The sequence below is a fragment of the Delphinus delphis genome, chromosome 20, assembly GCF_949987515.2.
Source record: "Delphinus delphis chromosome 20, mDelDel1.2, whole genome shotgun sequence".
NCBI lineage: Eukaryota > Metazoa > Chordata > Mammalia > Artiodactyla > Delphinidae > Delphinus > Delphinus delphis.
In genome coordinates this window covers 5,750,543-5,769,514 of record NC_082702.1, presented here as the reverse complement: position 1 = coordinate 5,769,514, position 18,972 = coordinate 5,750,543, and the positions used below count along the sequence as shown (strand labels likewise).

Genomic DNA, 18,972 nt, shown 5'->3' with positions numbered 1-18,972 from the left:
CCCACGTCATGCTTGCTTTGTATGAGCTCGAGCCTCTTAAAATCTCCCCATTTTCTTTTAAGGGGCTGAGGTACCAGGAAATAGGATAGTTTTCAGCCTTGGTCTCTCAGCGGCCGCCACGCCTTCTGTACGTCAGGTGCGCAAAGATGGCGACCCCAGGGCGCCGAGTCTGTGGTGGCGGCGCGGACGTATTACCTCATAAGGAAAAGCCGGAAACCCCCAATCCGTTCACCATAGAAACGCGGTAGAAACGCCGCTGACCCTTGTCGGTTGGTCTCGGGAGAGGGGGTTGGGCGAGGGGACCAGAAGTAAAAGGAGTTCGGGGAATAAAGTTAGGCCCTGAAGAGGTCGCTGCAGGTTCAGGAGAGAACCAGGTGGGTATGTGGGTCTGGCTGTAGAAAAGGCGGGGATGGGGGCGGTCTGTCGGCCTTTAGGTGGGCTGTGGCTCCTTTGAGTCTGGGAAGGTGGCGCAAGGGTGGATGGTGGTTTGGTTTTGTTTTTGAAGGGAGCATGGAGGAGTCAGTACAATGTCTATGATCGGGGTGTCTTTGGGGTCAATCATGGGGGGCTCTGGTCATCAGCGATTAAAGGTCTGAACAGATCAACTACCGAGAGTCCTGAGGTCAGGGTTTAAGGTCTTCGGGGGTGATTGACAACTGGTGGCGTGGGGTTCGTCAATGAATGCGGAGACTTGTTCGGGTTCTCGGATAATTTGGAGCTCAAAGGTCGAGGAACCGTTAATGGAGGTCAGTGTACGTGTGTATCTGACCTGGTTTGGTATTAATCCGGTGGGGTAATGGTCACTGTCTTTCGTGCAGGGATGTGTGACAGCAGAAGGCTCGGAGGCTCAGGAGCCCTGGTAGGTGCGTGTGTTGAGCCCAGACTTTGGCTGCTGGGACAGACTTGGTGAACGTTAGTTAACGTTCCCTGAAAGCTTCAGGTCCAAGTCCCTGCCCCACCACAAATTTTCTAATCCCTTTTGGCTCCCTACAGCACCCCTTCCTTTTGAACCCAAAGAAATGAAAGTTTGGGGGAAGAACAATTCAGCATATTTCAATTTAGTAATCTTTTAATTTAAGTTTTGTTTTTATCACTCCTCCTGCAGGTTGACTGCATATTTCTTTTCAGGTTCTATATGTGAATATTTAAAGACTGCTCCTTTCCCAGTATTTGTATTTTTGAATTGTTTTTTAAATTTGTATTTATGGCTTATATTCCTTTTCTCTCTCTTCTTTTTTTGATGTGTTCATTGTCCCTCATATTAAAATGTGTATGTAAACAGGGGATATGAAGACTTTTTTTTTTTTTTTTTTTTTTTTGGTACGCGGGTCTCTCACTGTTGTGGCCTCTCCCGTTGCGGAGCACAGGCTCTGGACGCGCAGACTCAGCGGCCATGGCTCAGGGGCCCAGCCGCTCCGCGGCATGTGGGATCTTCCCGGACCAGGGCACGAACCCATGTCCCCTGCATCGGCAGGCGGACTCTCAACCACTGCGCCACCAGGGAAGGCCCTATATGAAGACTTTTAAAGAAGCTTGAGGGCATCAAAGTTTAAAGGAAAAATTTACAATTTCTCACTGCCTAGATGGCTTCATTTCTATAATTGTCTGAAAATTACCTGCCACTGAAATATAGTACTGTGCTTATTCTCCTTTGCCACTTTCCCTTTCAAATTCATGCTACTTCCATATATTCAGGGAGTTAGGTTTCATTGGCCCAAGGTGTGCAATTATCTGGGGAATCAAATGAAGAGACAGAAATATTGGGGACCACGTGTTAAGGTGAGTGCACAGGAAGAAGGAATACAATTCCAGAAGTAATTTTGCTTTTCAACCCACAGGTGCTAACAAGAGACAAGATATGAATGAAGAAAGAGGAGTTTCCAGGACCTAGATATTGTTATTTCTAGGGATACTTTGGCGACGGTTATATCTAACCAGAAATTTTGGTATACCCAGAAGAGACAAAGACAGAGCCTCTGCATTGCCAGCTATTTTCAGAGAACAGAAGAAAATGATCCAGGCCCAGGTGACTCATGTCTTGTTTTATTCTCTCCTTTATTCCTGAATGGATTTGTAGAGGCCTGTAAAAAAAAAAAAAATCAGTTCAGTATCTAGAGAGAAATAAATTTTGTAGATAATCTTCAAAGCCATGGCAAAGTAGGATCAAGAACATAGTGTTTATATGATTCCTAGTAAATGATTAGTGTTGGAACATAATGTGTAACTGTTACTGACTCTGTGTGTGCGCCGTGCCTATTTATAAATGCATGTGGGTTCATGTACATATCTGTGTACATAAATACGTCTGTTATGTTTTGTGCATCTGTGGAATTATACTCTAAAGAACATCCCTTTGGCCTGAGATAGTATAATTTAAGCATCTAATAGAATAATGACTGCAACTGTTTTGTGAATATTAGCTGTATAAAATTCCATTCGTCTACAATTGTACTCAAAGAAATGAGTCAAACTATGCAAAGCATTTAGATGAGTGTCTGTTACCAAAAGTCAGGTCTGGCTGCTTGCTGCTTGAAAGCCAATAACTCGAGAGGCAAGGTTGGTGGAAAGGAAAGTTTGTTTTATTCCAGAGGCTGGCAACTGGGGGAAGAGGGTGTACTCGTGTCCAGAGGCCAACTCCCCACTGCCAGTCAGTGGGCCAGAGCTTTTAAAGGGGAGTTTCAGGGCTGTATAGGCAGAGGGAGGGGGCTACATGCAGAAACAGCATAGTCAACTCTGGCCGCCATCTTGAAATCGGTCATGCCATGGTCTGATCAGCGTCATCTTGATTGTGGTGAGTACAGTTCATCTTTAGTTCCACGGTTGGTTTGTTCCCATTCCTTGAAGCCAGTTCTTAGAATTTTGACAGCTTATGTCATGGCTACAGTCTGGTCGTCATGTAGTTAACTTCTTCCAACTGGTGAGGGTTTCAGTATCTACAAAACAGCTCAAAGGATATGGCTTAAAATATTATCTATAGCCCTGGAAGAGGAACTAAAGGTCCTTGACTTTGTTTAATGACTAAGCTATTATTATTATTATTATTATTATTGGTCTTGTTGGACTGTTTTCCTTTGTGTCTGCATTTTCTCACTTCTCTGATTAAATTTATTCTTTAAAGTTTTTCTGCAGTCAAAAGGCAGGCTGAGGACATGGTGGTGTGTGGTGTGTGTGTGCGTGTGTGTGTATCTATCTCTCCTGGGGAGGCGCCCTAGGGTCCTGCTCCTTTTCATGCCTGCTACATAGTAAGTGATGTGTGAGATCGTCCATGCCTTAAATCTTTGCCAGTACTTAATAATAGGACATTATCAAATTGTATAATTTCATCAATCTGGATGGTCCAGTGTTTATTCTTTTACCTTATTTTGCATTTACCTCATCATAGGTAAGGTTGAAATCCATGTTGTATATTTATTGGCCAGTTGGACTCTTTTTCTCTTGTGATATGCCTGTCCTTATCATTTTTACATTAACAAAATGATTTTTTTTCTTACTGATTAATAGGAGTCATGCCTATCCATTACATATTGATTCTTTCTTTTGTTTATAAAAAATATTTTCCCAGCTTGTCACTTTTCTTTCAGCTTTATCCACGGTAACTTTTCAATGCAGACATTTTAATTTTTCCTCTTATAAAGTTTGCTACTTATTTTCTTTTATGGTTTTTGGTTTGTGACATGAACATAATTCATATTTGTCTCTATTTCTTTCACAGATTCTTTTGTTTTATGGCTAGGAATCTAAACAGGAAACAAACTATTTTTGAGTGTGAAATTAGGTAGGAACCTAAGGTTTTGTTTTTCCAAATGGATCTACATCTCACGTGAAAAAATTCAGAAGGTGGTAAGATCAGCAATGTTAAGAGTTTGCCGCCTCTTTTAAAAAAGAAAAAGAAAAGAATTTGCTCAACCAAGTAACTCTCTTCTCTATGACGTAATCTCTGCAAGAACACAGAGATAGATTATCCCATCAGATTTCCCCTCATCTGGCAGCTTGGTTGACAAGCAGGTCTCATTTCATTCCCTGGTGGCATTTGGGCCTCGGCTGCATGGCCACAGGATCAGGACATTGAAGACATTCCACACTGCTGAACTGTAGTTATCCAGAACACTTCTAACACCAAATGTGGGGGTATTTTCCTCACACCTCCTAATTCTGTGACTCTCCAGACACCAACTGGGTGTCCTACAATTCAACTCAATCCTGCCACTAACTACCTGGAGTTAGCGTCAGATCCCACAAGGTAAGAGCTCAGTCCCACAAGACTGCCCCCACTTTAGGTGCCTGTCAAGAGTCCCAGGCTGTTACCTAAGCTTCTGATGACGAGCTCTAAATCCGGGGGTACCCACAACCCCCTGCTGAGGTTTGGTAATTCACTAGAATGACTCACAGAACTCAGGAAAGCTCTTTACGTACATTCACTGGTTTATTCTAAAGGCTACAACTCAGGAATAGCCAGATGGAAGAGATGCATAGCACGAGGTATGGGGGAAGGGGCGCGGAAGTTCCTCCCTGGGAGCACAACCCTGCCAGCACCTCTATGTGTTCACCAACACGGAAGCTCTCTGAACCTGATGTTTTAGGGGTTTTTATGGTGGTTTTCTGATGTAGGCACAAGCTGATTAAATCACTGGCTATTGGGGACTGAACTCAACCCCCAATGCCAGTTCCCTCCCTGGAGGCTGGGGGTCTTTCTGGGGACCAGGAACCAGTCATCTCATGAGCACACAAAAGATACTCTTATCACCCTAGAGAGCCCACGGTTTTTTGGAACTGTGTTCCAGGAACCAGGGGCAAAGACCAAATATATATTCATCACAACATTTTTCTGGCTTCTGTTGTTTTCATTTCGTCAATTTTGTCTTTCTTTTGATGGTAATGAGTCTTTTCTTTTCTTTTTCTTTCTTTTTTTAATCCTTTCCTCATCATTTCTTTTTTTTAAATTTATTTATTTTTGGTTACATCAGGTCTTTGTTGCTGCATGCGGGCTTTCTCTAGTTGCGGCGAGTGGGGGCTACTCTTCATTGCGGCATGCGGGCTTCTCATTGCAGTGGCTTCTCTTGTTGTGGAGCACAGGCTCTAGGCGTGCAGGCTTCAGTAGGTGTAGCACGTGGGCTCAGTAGTTGTGGCTCGCGGGCTCTATCGTGCAGGATCAGTAGTTGTGGCACACGGGCTTAGTTGCTCCACAGCATGTGGGATCTTCCTGGACCGGGGTTTGAACCCGTGTCCCCTGCATTGGCAGGCGGATTCTTAACCACTGCGCCACCAGGGAAGCCCGAGTCTTTTCTTTCTAGTTGGTTTCCGAATCTGACTTTTGCAAGTGATGTTCTATAGTTTCAGTCTCACTCATCTAGAAGCAGATTTCCTGCTTGGCTTTGCTGGCTGGCTAAGTCTGAGTTACAGGATGTTTAATCAGTTCTAAAATTTTCTTAATTCCTGAGATCTTCATATCACTTCTCTGTCTCTCTATAATCTCTTTCAAAAACTACATAGAGGCCTATGTTAGACCTCAGTGTATTCTCCATATTTAGTAAACTCTCCTTTATATTTTCTGTCTCTTTCTGCATCTGCTTCATCTTTAGTTATTTTTTCAAATGCATATTCCAGTTCACTCGTTATATTTTCAGTGTATCTAATATGATGTTAGCCTTTTGTGAAATAATAAGAACTATACACATTGGTCTCTGCCCCTAGTTCCTGACATGGAGCTCCTAAAACCCTTAAAAATAGGGGTGCTCTGAGAATCTTCTGGTCTTTGACCCCAATTCCTAGCACAGAGTCCCTAAAATCCTTGTAATTTCCTAAATAATAAGAGTACTACGAGCTCCCATACAACTTCACTTATATGTGGGATCTAAAATATGACACAAGTGAACTTCTCTACAAAACAGAAACAGAATCACAGACATAGAGAACAGACTTATGGTTTCCAAAGGGGACTGGGGGTGATGGAGGGATGGAGTAGGAGTGTGGGATTAGCAGATGAAAACTATTCTATTTAGAATGGATAAACAACAAGGTCCTACTGTGTAGCACAGGGAACTATATTCAGTATCCTGTGATAAACCATAATGGAAAAGAATATGCAAAAGAATATATATATATAACTGAATCACTTTGCTGTACGGCAGAAATTAACATGACATTGTAAATCAACTATATTTCAATAAATTTTTTTTAAAAAGAATACTAAGAGCATATTTTGTTGTAAAATTTGGTCTTTGATCCTGGTTTCTGATACAGAGTTCCTAAATCCCTTGGAATTTCCTGGGTGATAGAAGTGCCTTTCTTTCTAATGAGGCAACACTTGAAGGGCTCCTGAATGGGACCTGTTTACCAGAAAGACCAAGCCATGATCAGAAGCTTAGAACCTTCCATCTCATTCCCCATTATCCACAGAAGAGGGAGGGGCTAGAAATAGAGTTAATGATCAATCATGCCTACGTGATGAAGCCTCCACAAAAATCCCAAAGGTATGGGGTTTAGAGAGCTTCTGGGCTGGCGAACACATGGAGGTGCTGGAGGGGCACCAGGAGAGGGCACGGAAGCTCCAAGCTCCTTTCCACATACCTTGCCTTGAGCAGCTCTTGCATCTGGATGAAATCTGTATCCTTTATCATATGCTTTTATAATAAACTGGTGAACAGTAAGTAAACTCTTTTCCCGAGCTCTCTGGGCTTCTCCAGCAAGTTAATCAAACCCAAGGAGCATTGGACGTTCACTGGAGCCTCCAATCTATAGCTGGTTAGTCAGGAGCACAGGTGGCATCCTGGACTTGCATTTGGCATCTGGAGTGGGGTGGTGGTGAGGTCTCGTGGAACTGGGCTCTTACCCTGTGGCATGTGATGCTCTCTTCGGGTCGATCATGTCAGAATTAAATTGTAGGACACACAGCTGGTGTCAGAGAATTGCTTGGTGATGTGTTTAAAGAAACACATCGGAATTGGTGTCAAAATCATAGAAATATGAGCAGGACAGCTTCTTTTATGTTCCTTATGAGTCAGTCAAAGAGAAACACTCGCATTAAACAGGACTCTGTTATTACAGGAAACCCTGTCATTCAAGGATGTGGCCGTGGACTTCACGTGGGAGGAGTGGCAGCTCCTGGCCCCTCCTCAGAAGGACCTGTACCGGGACGTGATGCTGGAGAACTATAGCAACCTGCTGTCCGTGGGTGAGGACGGCTCCCCTGGGTCCCTCAGTGGGTCTCCAGTCAGTGGCCTTTCCTTCCTCAGCTGCTTACACTTGGAAGTCACTGCAGTGCCCTAATGGCAGATTCTCAGTGCCTCCTCTGGCTCCTGATAAAAGGGTGTATACAATGTGCCATGAGTTGTTTTTACTACCAACACAGCTGACAGCAAACTTGTGGAGTTTTTTCTATCCCCAAAACCAATTCTCCTACTCTCCAGGTATGGACTGGGTGTCCCGAAACTCAATCCATTTCTGACACTAACCACCCAGAGTCAGCCTCAGATCCCACAGGCTTACGGACTCAGTCCCGCAGGACTGCCCTCACTTCAGACACTAGTCGAACGGATTGGGCACCCAGGGTACCCACACTTCTGTCCGACTTGACCTTAAATCGGGCATTCCCACTCTCCATCCCTCAGGTTTGGTAATTTGCTAGAACAGCTCACAGAACTCAGGAAAGCACTTTACTTACCATTACCAGTTTATTATAAAGGATAATAGCCAAATGGAAGAGATGCCCAGGATGAGGTATGGGGGAAGGAGTGTGGGCCTTCCATGCCCGCTCCAAGTGTGTCACCTTTGATGTGATCACCAACCCGGGAGCTCCCCCAACCTGGTTTTTTAGGAGTTTTTGTGGCGATTTCATTGTGTAAGCGTGATTTCTTAATTCATTTGCCATGGGTGATTAACTCAATCTCTAGCCCCTTCCCTCCGCATGGAGGGGTTAGGGAGTTAGAGCTGAAATTTCCAACCTTCTACTCATGCCTTGGTCTTTCTGGCAGCCAGCCTCCACCCTGAAGCTCTCTAGGGACCCCCAGCCACAGTCATCTCATTAGCACACAGAAGACACCCATCACTCTGGACACCAAAGGTGCTAGAAGTTCTTGTGTCAGGAACTGGAACTTAAACCAAATGCTGTAACAGAAGAGGTTCCTGCCAGCCCGTCACATAGGAAATTACAAGGGCTTTATTTTATTTTTATTATTTATTTATTTTAAAATTTTATTTATTTTTGTGCTGGGTCTTTGTTGCTGCATGCGGGCTTTTCTCTAGTTGTGGCAAGCGGGGGCTACTCTTTGTTGCGGTGCCTGGGTTTCTCATTGCGGTGGCTTCTCTTGTTTTGGAGCACGGGCTCTAGGCACGCAGGCTTAGTAGTTGCACGTGGGCTCTAGGGCACATGGGCTTCAGTAGTTGTGGCTTGCAAGCTCAGTTGTTGTGGTTCATGGGCTTTAGAGGGCAGGCTCAGTAGTTGTGGCACGTGGGCTTAGTTGCTCAACAGCATGTGAGATCTTCCAGGACCAGGGCTCGAACCTGTGTCCCCTGCATTGGCAGGTGGATTCTTAACCACTGTGCCACCAGGGAAGTCCCTATTTTTATTTTTTGGTTGTGCCATCTCAGTTCCCTGACCAGGGATCAAACCCACACCCCCTGCAGTGGAAGCACAGAGTCTTAACCACTGGACCACCAGGGAAGTCCCCACAAGGGCTTTAGAAGCTCTGTGCCAGGAACTGGGCGCAGAGACCAAATATATATTATTATATCACAATATCCCATGAGTCTCTCCTGAGTGAAAAACCTCCGCTTGGCAGATGTGAAAAACGGTCCCTCAAATGTAACATTCTCCCGTCCCCACAGACCCAGCCCAGTTCAGTGAGTCTCAGTCTTCTATCGTTTCCCATGAACAGGGTATCGGGTCAGCAAACCAGATGCAATGTCCAAGTTGGAACGAGGGGAAGAACCGTGGACAATAGAAGATGAAATCCACAGTCAAACCTGTCCAGGTGAGTGAGGATCAGCTGGGTAACTGCAGACATCATAGTCAGTCAGTGCGAGAAGCCTGGGAGGGCGTCTGAGGATACTGTGCCTCCATGTATCTCTTTCCCCATAAAAGAACTTTTAGGTCTTGAGAGGTAAGTATACCCCTTTTTCTCTTCTGAGATCTGTTCCTTGCTGATTTTATTTTACATCTTGATTTTTGTTTGTTTGCCTCGTTTTCATCTTCCTTGGATTCTGTAACCCTCTTCTTTGAACCCTGTCACAAATCCCTTCCGCCTCCCTGGCTATGAAATTCCAGGCCTCGCTCCAAGGAGAGATCTTTGAATTCATCACTGTTTTCTGACTACTGCACTCTCCTGCCCCACTGAGAAAGACAGACTTCCCTTCCTGACATCCAACTGCACCTTGTATTTTGCGCCCTCACAGTAACCTAGTCTATGACTGTGCATCAAGCCAGCTCCTTAGTTTCTCCACCACACTGCCCCCCACCACCATTCTGAGGTTCTTCAAAGGTATTGCTTTCCATTTTCTCAAAATTTTCCTTCAGTCTCATGAATTAAGCTCTATCTGTTTTCTGGCTGAGACTCCAAATTGCTATCTCCCTTACTATTGTCTATACTTTGAGTTCTAGATGTTCTAGGTCTTTTACTGGCCTAAGATTTCTGAGTTCCTGTATGAGGCATAGGAATCATCTTCTCTCCACAAAAAAAGCCCTTTCCACCATCCTATTTTAATGTTAGATTCTCTTTTAATATTGCATATCTTACCCTGTCCATGCTGGTATTATCTTGAATGTTATTCTCTGCCTATGGAGTTCTCATCTTAGAGGTCTCTGCTGTTGACTGTTTTAACTAGAAAAGACTGTTTTACATCTACATCGGTTCTACCTAAGTCGCAGCTTATGTCTCCTTCAGTTTACTTCCTTCATACATTTGCTATTTCTGATTTTCCTTTGGCTCATCTTAGGTGTTAGCACTGTATTCATTTCCCTAAATCATTTGATTTTTCCATTATATTCTTGTTTTTTTTTAACAGCTTTACTGAGATAATTCACATATGCTACAATTTGCCAACTTAAAGCATACAATTCATTGTTTTGTAGTATATTAAGAGAGTTATGTAATCATTACCAACAGCAGCTTTGGAAGATTTTCATCACTTTATAAAAGTTTCCTCCTAAGCCTTCAGCCCTAGGCGAGCACTAATCTACTTTCTATCTCTGTAGATTTGCCTGTTCTGGATATTTAATATAAATAGAGTCATAAACTATGTGGTCTATTGTGAAAGACTTCTTTCATTTATCATAATATTTTTGAAATTCTTCCATAGAAGTTCTAACATGTATCTGTAATTCATTCCTTTTTATTGCCAAACAATATTCCATTGTATGGATATACCACATTTTATTTACTCATTTATCTATTGATGGACATTTGGGTGGTATCCACTTTTTGGCTTTTTTGAATTATGCTGCTATGAACATTCATGTACAACTTTTTTGTGAACATATGTTTTCATTTTTCTTTGGTATATATCTAGGAGTGGAATTCTTGGGTCATATGGACTCTTGGAAGGGTCCAAATGTGGTGCTTCCAGACTCATGGTCGGCATTATGTCCTCCCAGCCATGATGTGTGATAATACACAGAGTATTGCCAACCAAAGGCTCAGCCTTTGGTATCCAGAGTTTTCATTGGGATTCAATCACACATTTCCCACATGGAAATATGTCTTTCGCCCCTCCAGAAGTCAGGCTAATACCTATAGTCTCCATTTCCTCCAAAGGTTGTAACTGATATGGTGTGGCCCAAAGCCCATGTCATAAATCACATTGTTAGAGTGTTTGGTGGCCAAAGCCACCAGGCAAACAAAGACACTCCTATCAGGCAGGACATTCCAGGGGCCTAGATATCACCTCCCAGTAGCCAAGGGCAAGGGCCAGACCTCTCTTTGAGTGAGGTTCAGTCTTCACTGAAGGTAACTGTACAAATGAACAATAAAGGGATTCCTTTAGAAAAACAGAGGAAATAGAGCTTATAGTAATACAGTCAGAGTGGGAATGACAGCATGATATGTACAAGGTTTATCTACATTTTAAATTAGGAAGATGATGCCATGAGTTAGGAATAAGGCATGAAATAAGAAATGTGCAAGCCCATGGGATTGACTATCAAAAGAGTGGCCTGAAGTCAGGCAAATGAAAGCCAGTGTTAGAAGGTCTCTTCAGGAGGAGGAGTGGAGTGGAAACATGAATCCATGGAATATTCATGGTGATGTACACTTTTCTTGCCAGGATGACTGTTTGGATTTGCTATGTGAGTAATTGAGGTAGCATAGTGGAGGGTTGGTAGGTTTTGTATTTTTATAGCTCTAGGCTGTCTTACCTTTTACCTGGGTGGCAGTAGGATAGCAATAATAAGGAACAGTCAGATGTTCTTAAAAAAAAAACCTGAAGGTAAAGCTGACACAACCTGGTCTTAAAGGAGGAAGTTGGTCCTTTAGTACAACCTGTTGCCAACCTAGATGCAAATGTAGAGTTACTGAAGTGGATGCTGCTGGTGGCAAGTGAAGAGTTTATTAGGGACATTGACATGGGAAAAATTTGGATACGACCTCTCTACTGAATGCAGAAAGTGATTGAAAAAGACGACAGTTTCCATATTCCATTAGCTTCCAAAGATGACTACATGGTACACGGCCAGTTACAAAATTTCCTAACAGTCATTGTTGCCCTGTTTCACTATGAATGGAACATAGGATAACGTGACACAGATAGACTAAAGGTTAGAGTTTTGATTATACAAGTTATCCACTAATATGTTTGATGTTTTTGGAAAGTTAGTTTGATGGTGGTCTACAGAAGCAAATTTAGGAACAGGATTACAATGCAAGAGATTATTTCAGTTTACAGTCCTTTACAGTTACTTGCCAGGTTACAAATACGTTTATTCTATACACCTTAGTATGCATATTTCCCTGATTTCTGTAGTCAGAATTTGGATCCTCTAAGTGGGCTTAAAGAATCCCCAAACTCCTGAGTGTTGGAATGTCTTAAGACGTTGGTTCTGTACCATCATCATCTTTCATTCTACATGTCCTCCCAACACATCCAGTCCTCTTTTCTTGAATAGTATGCACATATTATTTCCACATTGTTTCCTCCACTTATACTTCCACTTGGCTTCTTGATTTCTGTACTACACATCTAATATCATCTCAAAGTTTAGGTTCCACAATGTACACTTTTTTTTCCTACATGTGGATTTCAGTAATCTTCCTCATCACAACTGGAGATGCTTTTACCAAACCATTGGTTCAAGCCATACAGTTAGCAGAGTAATCCTGGGTTCCTCACTTTCAAAGACCACTCTCTGCACTGACCCCATCAGTTAACCTTGCTTTTTCTTTCTTTCTTTCTTTTTTTTTAACATTTAAAAAAATTTTCTGGCTGTGTGCCATGCAGGATCTTAGTTCCCCTACCAGGGATAGAATCCACACCACCTGCAGTGGAAGCACTGGAAGTCTGGAGTCTTAACCACTGGACCGCCGGGGAAGCCCCAACCTTGCCTTTTCTTTATGCAAGTATTCAAAATATCCTCATTTCCTCTGCTTGCCACCATCTCCTTTGCTCCTTCAAACCACATTTAGCAATCTCCAACTCCCTACTTTTTTTCTTTTCTTCTTTTTCATTTGGGTTTCCCTAACAGGAATTATGAGAAGTGAAAGTAAGTAAGGCATATTTTATATATCCCAAACACCAACACAGTGCCTTTGTTCACTCCAAATAGTTTTGGAGTGAACAAATGCAAGCCTCATCATTTTGGATCAGTTGTCTCTTGCACCTCTGTGGTCTTGTGTCTTTTCAAGTTCTGTTCCTTCATACCCTCTCATTTGCTGCTAACCGTGACTTGCTTGGCAGTTCCCTGGTGGTCCAGTGGTTAAGACTGCATGCTTTCACTGCTGTGGGCCTGGGTTCAATCCCTACTCAGGGAGCCAAGATCCTGCAAGCCGCACAGTGAGGCCAAAAAAAAAAAAAAAAAAGACTTGCATGTATTTTACTACCTCTGCATGTTTTGCAATTTCCTATTTAGAGAGCAGCCAAGTCTACATAGATTGTCAACTGCCTAACCTTATTGGTACATTAACTGTTTTTTTTCCTTTTGGTTCGTTTATATTACTGTGTTTTTACCATGTGTAAGAAATAAGGAACATTTATACATGGTGTTTCTTTTATACTGTTATCATAGGGTTGCCACTAAAGTGCCATTTTTTTAAAAAACCAAGGAATTTTTAAAACAATTTTATTCCAAACAATAATAAAAAGGGCTCATTGTTCTCTTCTTTCCTAGAAACTGGCAACGTTGGTAATCGTCTTCAGGATGACTGGGAAAATCAAAGAATGCTGAAAGGTATAGAACAATACCAGGAACATAATGCATTTGGAAATCCTGTTCCTCAAAGCAAAAGTCATTTCTCTTTCAGGCAAAATCATGATATGTTTGAGTTCTATATAAAAACTTTGAAATCACATTTAAGTTTAGTCAGCCAGGGCCAAAGCTATGAAATTAAGAACTCTACTAAATGTAATGGAGATGGGAAATCATTTCTGCATGGTAAGCCTGAAGAATTTCATTCTTCAGTTCAATGCCCTGTAAGTGCAAAATCCATCAGTACTAAGTCCCAAGTCATTAAGCACCAAGGAACTCACAAGGCAGAGAAAGCCCACATATGCAGTGAATGTGGGAAAGCCTTTGTTAAGAAGTCTCAGCTCACTGACCATCAGAGAGTTCATACAGGGGAGAAACCTTATGGATGCAGTATGTGTGCAAAAGTATTCTCCCGAAAGTCCAGGCTCAATGAACATCAGAGAATTCACAAGAGAGAGAAATCCTTTATATGCGGTGATTGTGGAAAAGTCTTCACCATGAAGAGCCGTCTGATCGAACACCAGCGAACTCACACTGGAGAGAAACCTTACATATGCAGTGACTGTGGAAAAGGCTTCCCAGGGAAGCGTAACCTCATTGTACATCAGCGAAATCATACTGGAGAGAAATGCTACATATGTAATGAATGCGGAAAAGGCTTCACTGGGAAGAGCATGCTTACTATACACCAGCGAACTCATACAGGAGAGAAACCCTACATCTGCAGTGAATGTGGGAAAGGCTTTACCACAAAGCATTATGTCATCATACACCAACGAAACCATACAGGAGAGAAACCCTACATATGCAATGAATGTGGGAAAGGTTTCACCATGAAGAGTCGTCTGATTGAACATCAGCGAACTCATACAGGAGAAAAGCCGTATGTGTGCAATGAATGTGGAAAAGGCTTTCCCAGGAAGAATAATCTGATTGTACATCAGAGAAATCATACAGTAGAGAAATCCTACGTATGTGGTGAATGTGGAAAAGGCTTCACCGTGAAGAGCATGCTCATCATACATCAACGAACTCACACTGGAGAGAAACCCTACATCTGCAGTGAATGTGGGAAAGGCTTCCCATTGAAGAGTCGGCTTGTTGTGCATCAGCGAACGCATACGGGTGAGAAACCTTATAGATGCAGCGAATGTGGGAAAGGCTTCATCGTGAATAGCGGACTGATGTTACATCAGCGAACTCACACTGGAGAGAAGCCCTATATATGCAATAAATGTGGAAAAGGGTTTGCCTTTAAGAGCAATCTTGTGGTACATCAGCGAACTCATACTGGAGAGAAACCCTTTACATGCAATGAGTGTGGAAAAGGCTTCACGATGAAACGCTATCTCATCATACACCAGCAAATTCATATGGGAGAGAAGTCCTATATATGCAGTGAATGTGGAAAAGGTTTTGTCATGGAAACAGAGCTCATTTTACATCAACAAATTCATACTGGAGAGAAACCTTATGCCTGCAATGAATGTGGCAGAGGCTTCACTGTGAAAAGTCGTCTAGTCGTTCATCAGCGAACTCATACAGGAGAGAAACCTTTTGTATGCAGCGAATGTGGAAAAGCCTTCTCCTCAAAGAGGAATCTCATTGTACATCAGAGAACTCATAATGGAAACAAATCTTAACAAAGCAATGAATATAGTCACACCTACAGGAAGAAAATATGCCTTGTCCAACATCAGAGGGTTTCACACAGGATAAACTACCTTTATATGTACTGACTGTGGAAAATCCTATTCATAATTGGTATTGGTCTCATTACCCATCAGAAAATTTACACAGGAGACAAATTGTATGTATGCAATTAATGTGAGAAAGCCTTCAAAACAAATTCCGCACCCGTTGTACATCAGAGAACTCATAAAAGGGAGAGACTCTGTGGATTCAGCAATTGGGGGTAACCTTTCTCTCATTTGTCAAGCCTTGTTAATACACACGAGAAACGTATAGGTCAAGGTACATAATCCTTTGCAGTGACTCTGAACTCATTATATATAAGTGAACTTGTTCAGGGTACAAACCATGATAGTTCAGTGAACTCATTAAACATCAGTGTGCTCTACTTGACTGTGGTCAGTGTAGATTAGCCTGTTGCTAGATTTCACCCTTGGAAAACTATGGAATTTGCATAGGAGTAAAATTTAATGAATGCAGAGAATGTGCTAGTGCCTTCAGTGATAAGTTACCTCACACTATATGTCTAAATTAACATGTAGGAAAAAGCTCTGATACATACAATGCAGAAAAGGCTTCAGGAAACATTTCTAGGTAGTTATATGTCTGAAAAGTATATACTAAGATAAATCTTATGAATGGAGAGACTAGGAAAGCCTTCTGTGGGAATAAAAACCCTATCTCATCAGTGATCATAACAGATCACCAGTGAGCTCATTCATAGTAGCAATATGATGATCGTAGAAATAAAACCTCAATAGTTGCCTCATATGCATGCTGGAGAAAAATTTTCAGATGACAATGAACATGGCAGGATTTCGGTGATACATTCTGCCTCATCGCTTCTCATGAATTCATACAGAAATAGAATAGTTTATGAACCCACTAAATGTGGAGTAACTTTAGCAAAATATAGAGAACACTGAAGGAAAAAAGCCTCATGAAAATGACGTATATTTGAGTTTTCTCTCAGAAATCTAAACTTATTGTACACCTGATGTCCATTTTGGGACACAATACCTTGAACCATATTATCAATAATTCCATAATTTTAAAGTGGGCTCTTCTGAACACAAGCCCACCTTGTGTTTAGGGTTTTAATGTTATATACATTAAATTTTAATGTTATATACAATGCAGGAGTGTTCTGTGCCCACCTCATATCATTATATGATTCGCTCTTGCATTTCTTAGGCTCTAAATTCATCTCTTTCAGTCTGTGTATTTCAAAAGGAAAAGGAATATATTCATATATGTAATTCAACATGTTTGGATGTATTTATCCAAGTTTATAAGTAGCATTAAGTAGTTTACAAAAACACCTCAAAATGATTTTTCTAAAATTTGTTTTGAAATAGTTTTAGACTTACAAGAAATTGCAAAATATACAAAGTTCCAGAATACCCTTACTCAGCTTCTTCAGTGATATTATCTTACATAACCATAATACATCACCAAGACCAATAAAATGACATTGGTACAATACTGTTAAGTAAACTATAGACCTTATTTGGATTTCAATAGTTTTTGCATGCACTAATTTTTATGAGTTTTGTTTTGTTTTGTTTTGTTTTTTGATATATAGAGTTCTAAGAAATTTTATCTCATATATAGATTTCTGTAAACCCCACCACAATTGGGATGTGGCATTGTGCCAACACAACATCCTCCTGCTACACTCTCCCCCAACCCTGACCCATGCTGACCACTGATCACACTCCATCACTCCAACTTTGCTATTTTAAGAATGCTATTAAAGTGGAATCATACAGTGTGTATCCTTTGAGATAGGCTTTATTTCCCTCAGCAAATTGTCCTTAAGATCCATCCAATTTGTTGGGTGTATAAATAGTTTTACTTTTTGTTACTGACTAGAAATCTTTTGTATGGGTGTACCATGGGTTTGTTTATCTGTTCGCTGTTGACGGATGTCTGGGTTGTTTCTGGTGTTTCACTGTTTTGAATAAAAATCTATGAACATCTGTGTACCCAATTTTATGTGAACATAAGAATTTGTTTCTTTGGGATAAATACCCGGGAGTCATATGTATATGTTACGCTTGTGTTTAACTTTGTAAGAACCTGCCAACTTTTCCAGAGTGGCTGTACTAATTTACATTCCCACCAGCAGTGTATGAATGCTCTGGCTGTTTCATGTCTTTTCTAGCACTTGGCACTGTCATATTTGATTCCAGCCATCCTATCAGGGGTTTGGTAGTATATAATGATGGGCTTACTTTACAATTCCCTAACAGCAAATGATATTCGACACTTATATACAAATTGAGGACCATAGCAGGTAAACTTGTCATGTTTGCTTTCAACCATCCAACATAATTTTTAAAACTCAAAAGGAGAATAGCCTATTATATTTGATGATATATTCACCCTTTCCATTCCTTTTTCTTCATTCCTGATGTCGTATGTTTCATATGTTTCCTTCTGTTATTTCTTTTTTGTCAGAGTCTCCTTTATCAATTCTTTTTGAGAAGGTCTACTGGCAACAAATTCTTAGTTTTCCTAGCAGTAGGGCTCTTCTTCTCTTGTCTTTATCCAGAGTAATTTCTTTGATATAATAAGCATATTTAGTTCAGTTTACAAATGGTGAGTCCTGCTTTTGGGGAGGGGGGAGAAAAAGGACATCTGCCAGACAGTACTGTGGCAATATTCAATCTATGTTGAATACTATATCAATTCTATGTTGAGTAATTCATTCCTTTAAAAATATTTTTTGAGCATCTAGACTATGCCAGGCACTGTTTTTGTCACTGGAGACACATCAGTGAGCAAAACAGGCAAAGCCATGGCCTTCATGGAACATACAGTCTAGTGAAAGCGACTGAGTAAAATAAATACACATCAGAATTTCAGTTCTGTTAAATGCTGTGGAGAAATATTAAGCCTAGTATATAGGCTGTAATGGAGGAGCTATTTTAGAAAGGGTTTCCAAGGAAGGCTATTCTGCACAAATGTAATTTGAAACAATACCTAAGTGTACTGAGGGGAGCCAGCCAGCATAATATTTATGAGCCAAGAACACTCCAGACCTGTTTCCAAGTGTTTTCTCTGGGCTTCCTGCCTCACACCACGACCTAAGCTAGAACCTGTGGAACTGGGACCCAGGGCTCTGGGTTTATAAAGTGAGCTTTCTGATCTATATTTATTTATTTACTTGATCTATGTTTAAATTTGAACATCTCTGCCCTAATTCCTGGGTTAGTGCTCCCACCCCCACCCCACACTGTCACAGGATGGATTCTGGGCAGATATTCTACAGCAAAGAATTAGACATGAGGGCCCCAGCAACCAGGCCCTCAGATGCTAGTATCTTGTCCTTCTGTGAACCTACACATGCTGCCATGGCAAGGTCAGAGCAGCTCATTCCTGAAACTGATCTGTCAGGATCCCAGAATGGGCTGCCCAGGCTGCCCTGAGTTTTCTGGACCACATGTGTAACTCTACTTTCAGAGCTTGACATATCAGGTGAATGCGGCTAAAATTTAATCCCTGAAGGGAATGTAATATTATTAAGAAATTATGAAAACAATTCTTAATGTATAGAAATTAGAAAACATATATAAACAATACAGAAATTTTAAATCACCCATATTGTACCTAAGAGCCAAATACTGTTAACAATATATTCTCCAAATTTCAAATGCATGTAAGTATATTTTTACAAAAGAAAAATGAGACTAGTCTCTTTATAGTTACTATATTATGAACATCTACATCATTCAGTATTCTTCTAAAACTTTTCTAAAATCGATATTTTTATAATACTAAAGTAATACATAATTATTATACAAAGATATGTTGACAATGGAGAATTGCAAAAATTGGGAATGTGAAAACTTCTGATATGCTCTACCCATAAGTAAAAACCCTAA

At 41.2% G+C, this 18,972-nt stretch overlaps 1 protein-coding gene across 1 annotated transcript; it reads left to right on the top strand.

Moving 5' to 3' along the window:
* The first annotated feature begins 287 nt into the window (after positions 1–287).
* LOC132416380 (zinc finger protein 432) lies at positions 288–17,088 on the top strand. Its single transcript, XM_059999734.1, has 5 exons — positions 288–374; positions 1,839–2,026; positions 7,045–7,171; positions 8,874–8,969; positions 13,313–17,088. The coding sequence occupies exons 2-5, from the start codon at positions 2,012–2,014 to the stop codon at positions 15,031–15,033; spliced, it is 1,959 nt and encodes a 652-aa protein (XP_059855717.1). The 5' UTR covers positions 288–374; positions 1,839–2,011; the 3' UTR covers positions 15,034–17,088.
* The last annotated feature ends 1,884 nt before the right edge of the window (positions 17,089–18,972 follow it).

Coding starts and splice junctions, on each gene's coding strand:
- LOC132416380 (XM_059999734.1), top strand. Junction 7,172..8,873: donor TAGCAACCTGCTGTCCGTGG/GTGAGGACGGCT, acceptor TCCCATGAACAG/GGTATCGGGTCAGCAAACCA. Junction 8,970..13,312: donor CCACAGTCAAACCTGTCCAG/GTGAGTGAGGAT, acceptor CTTCTTTCCTAG/AAACTGGCAACGTTGGTAAT.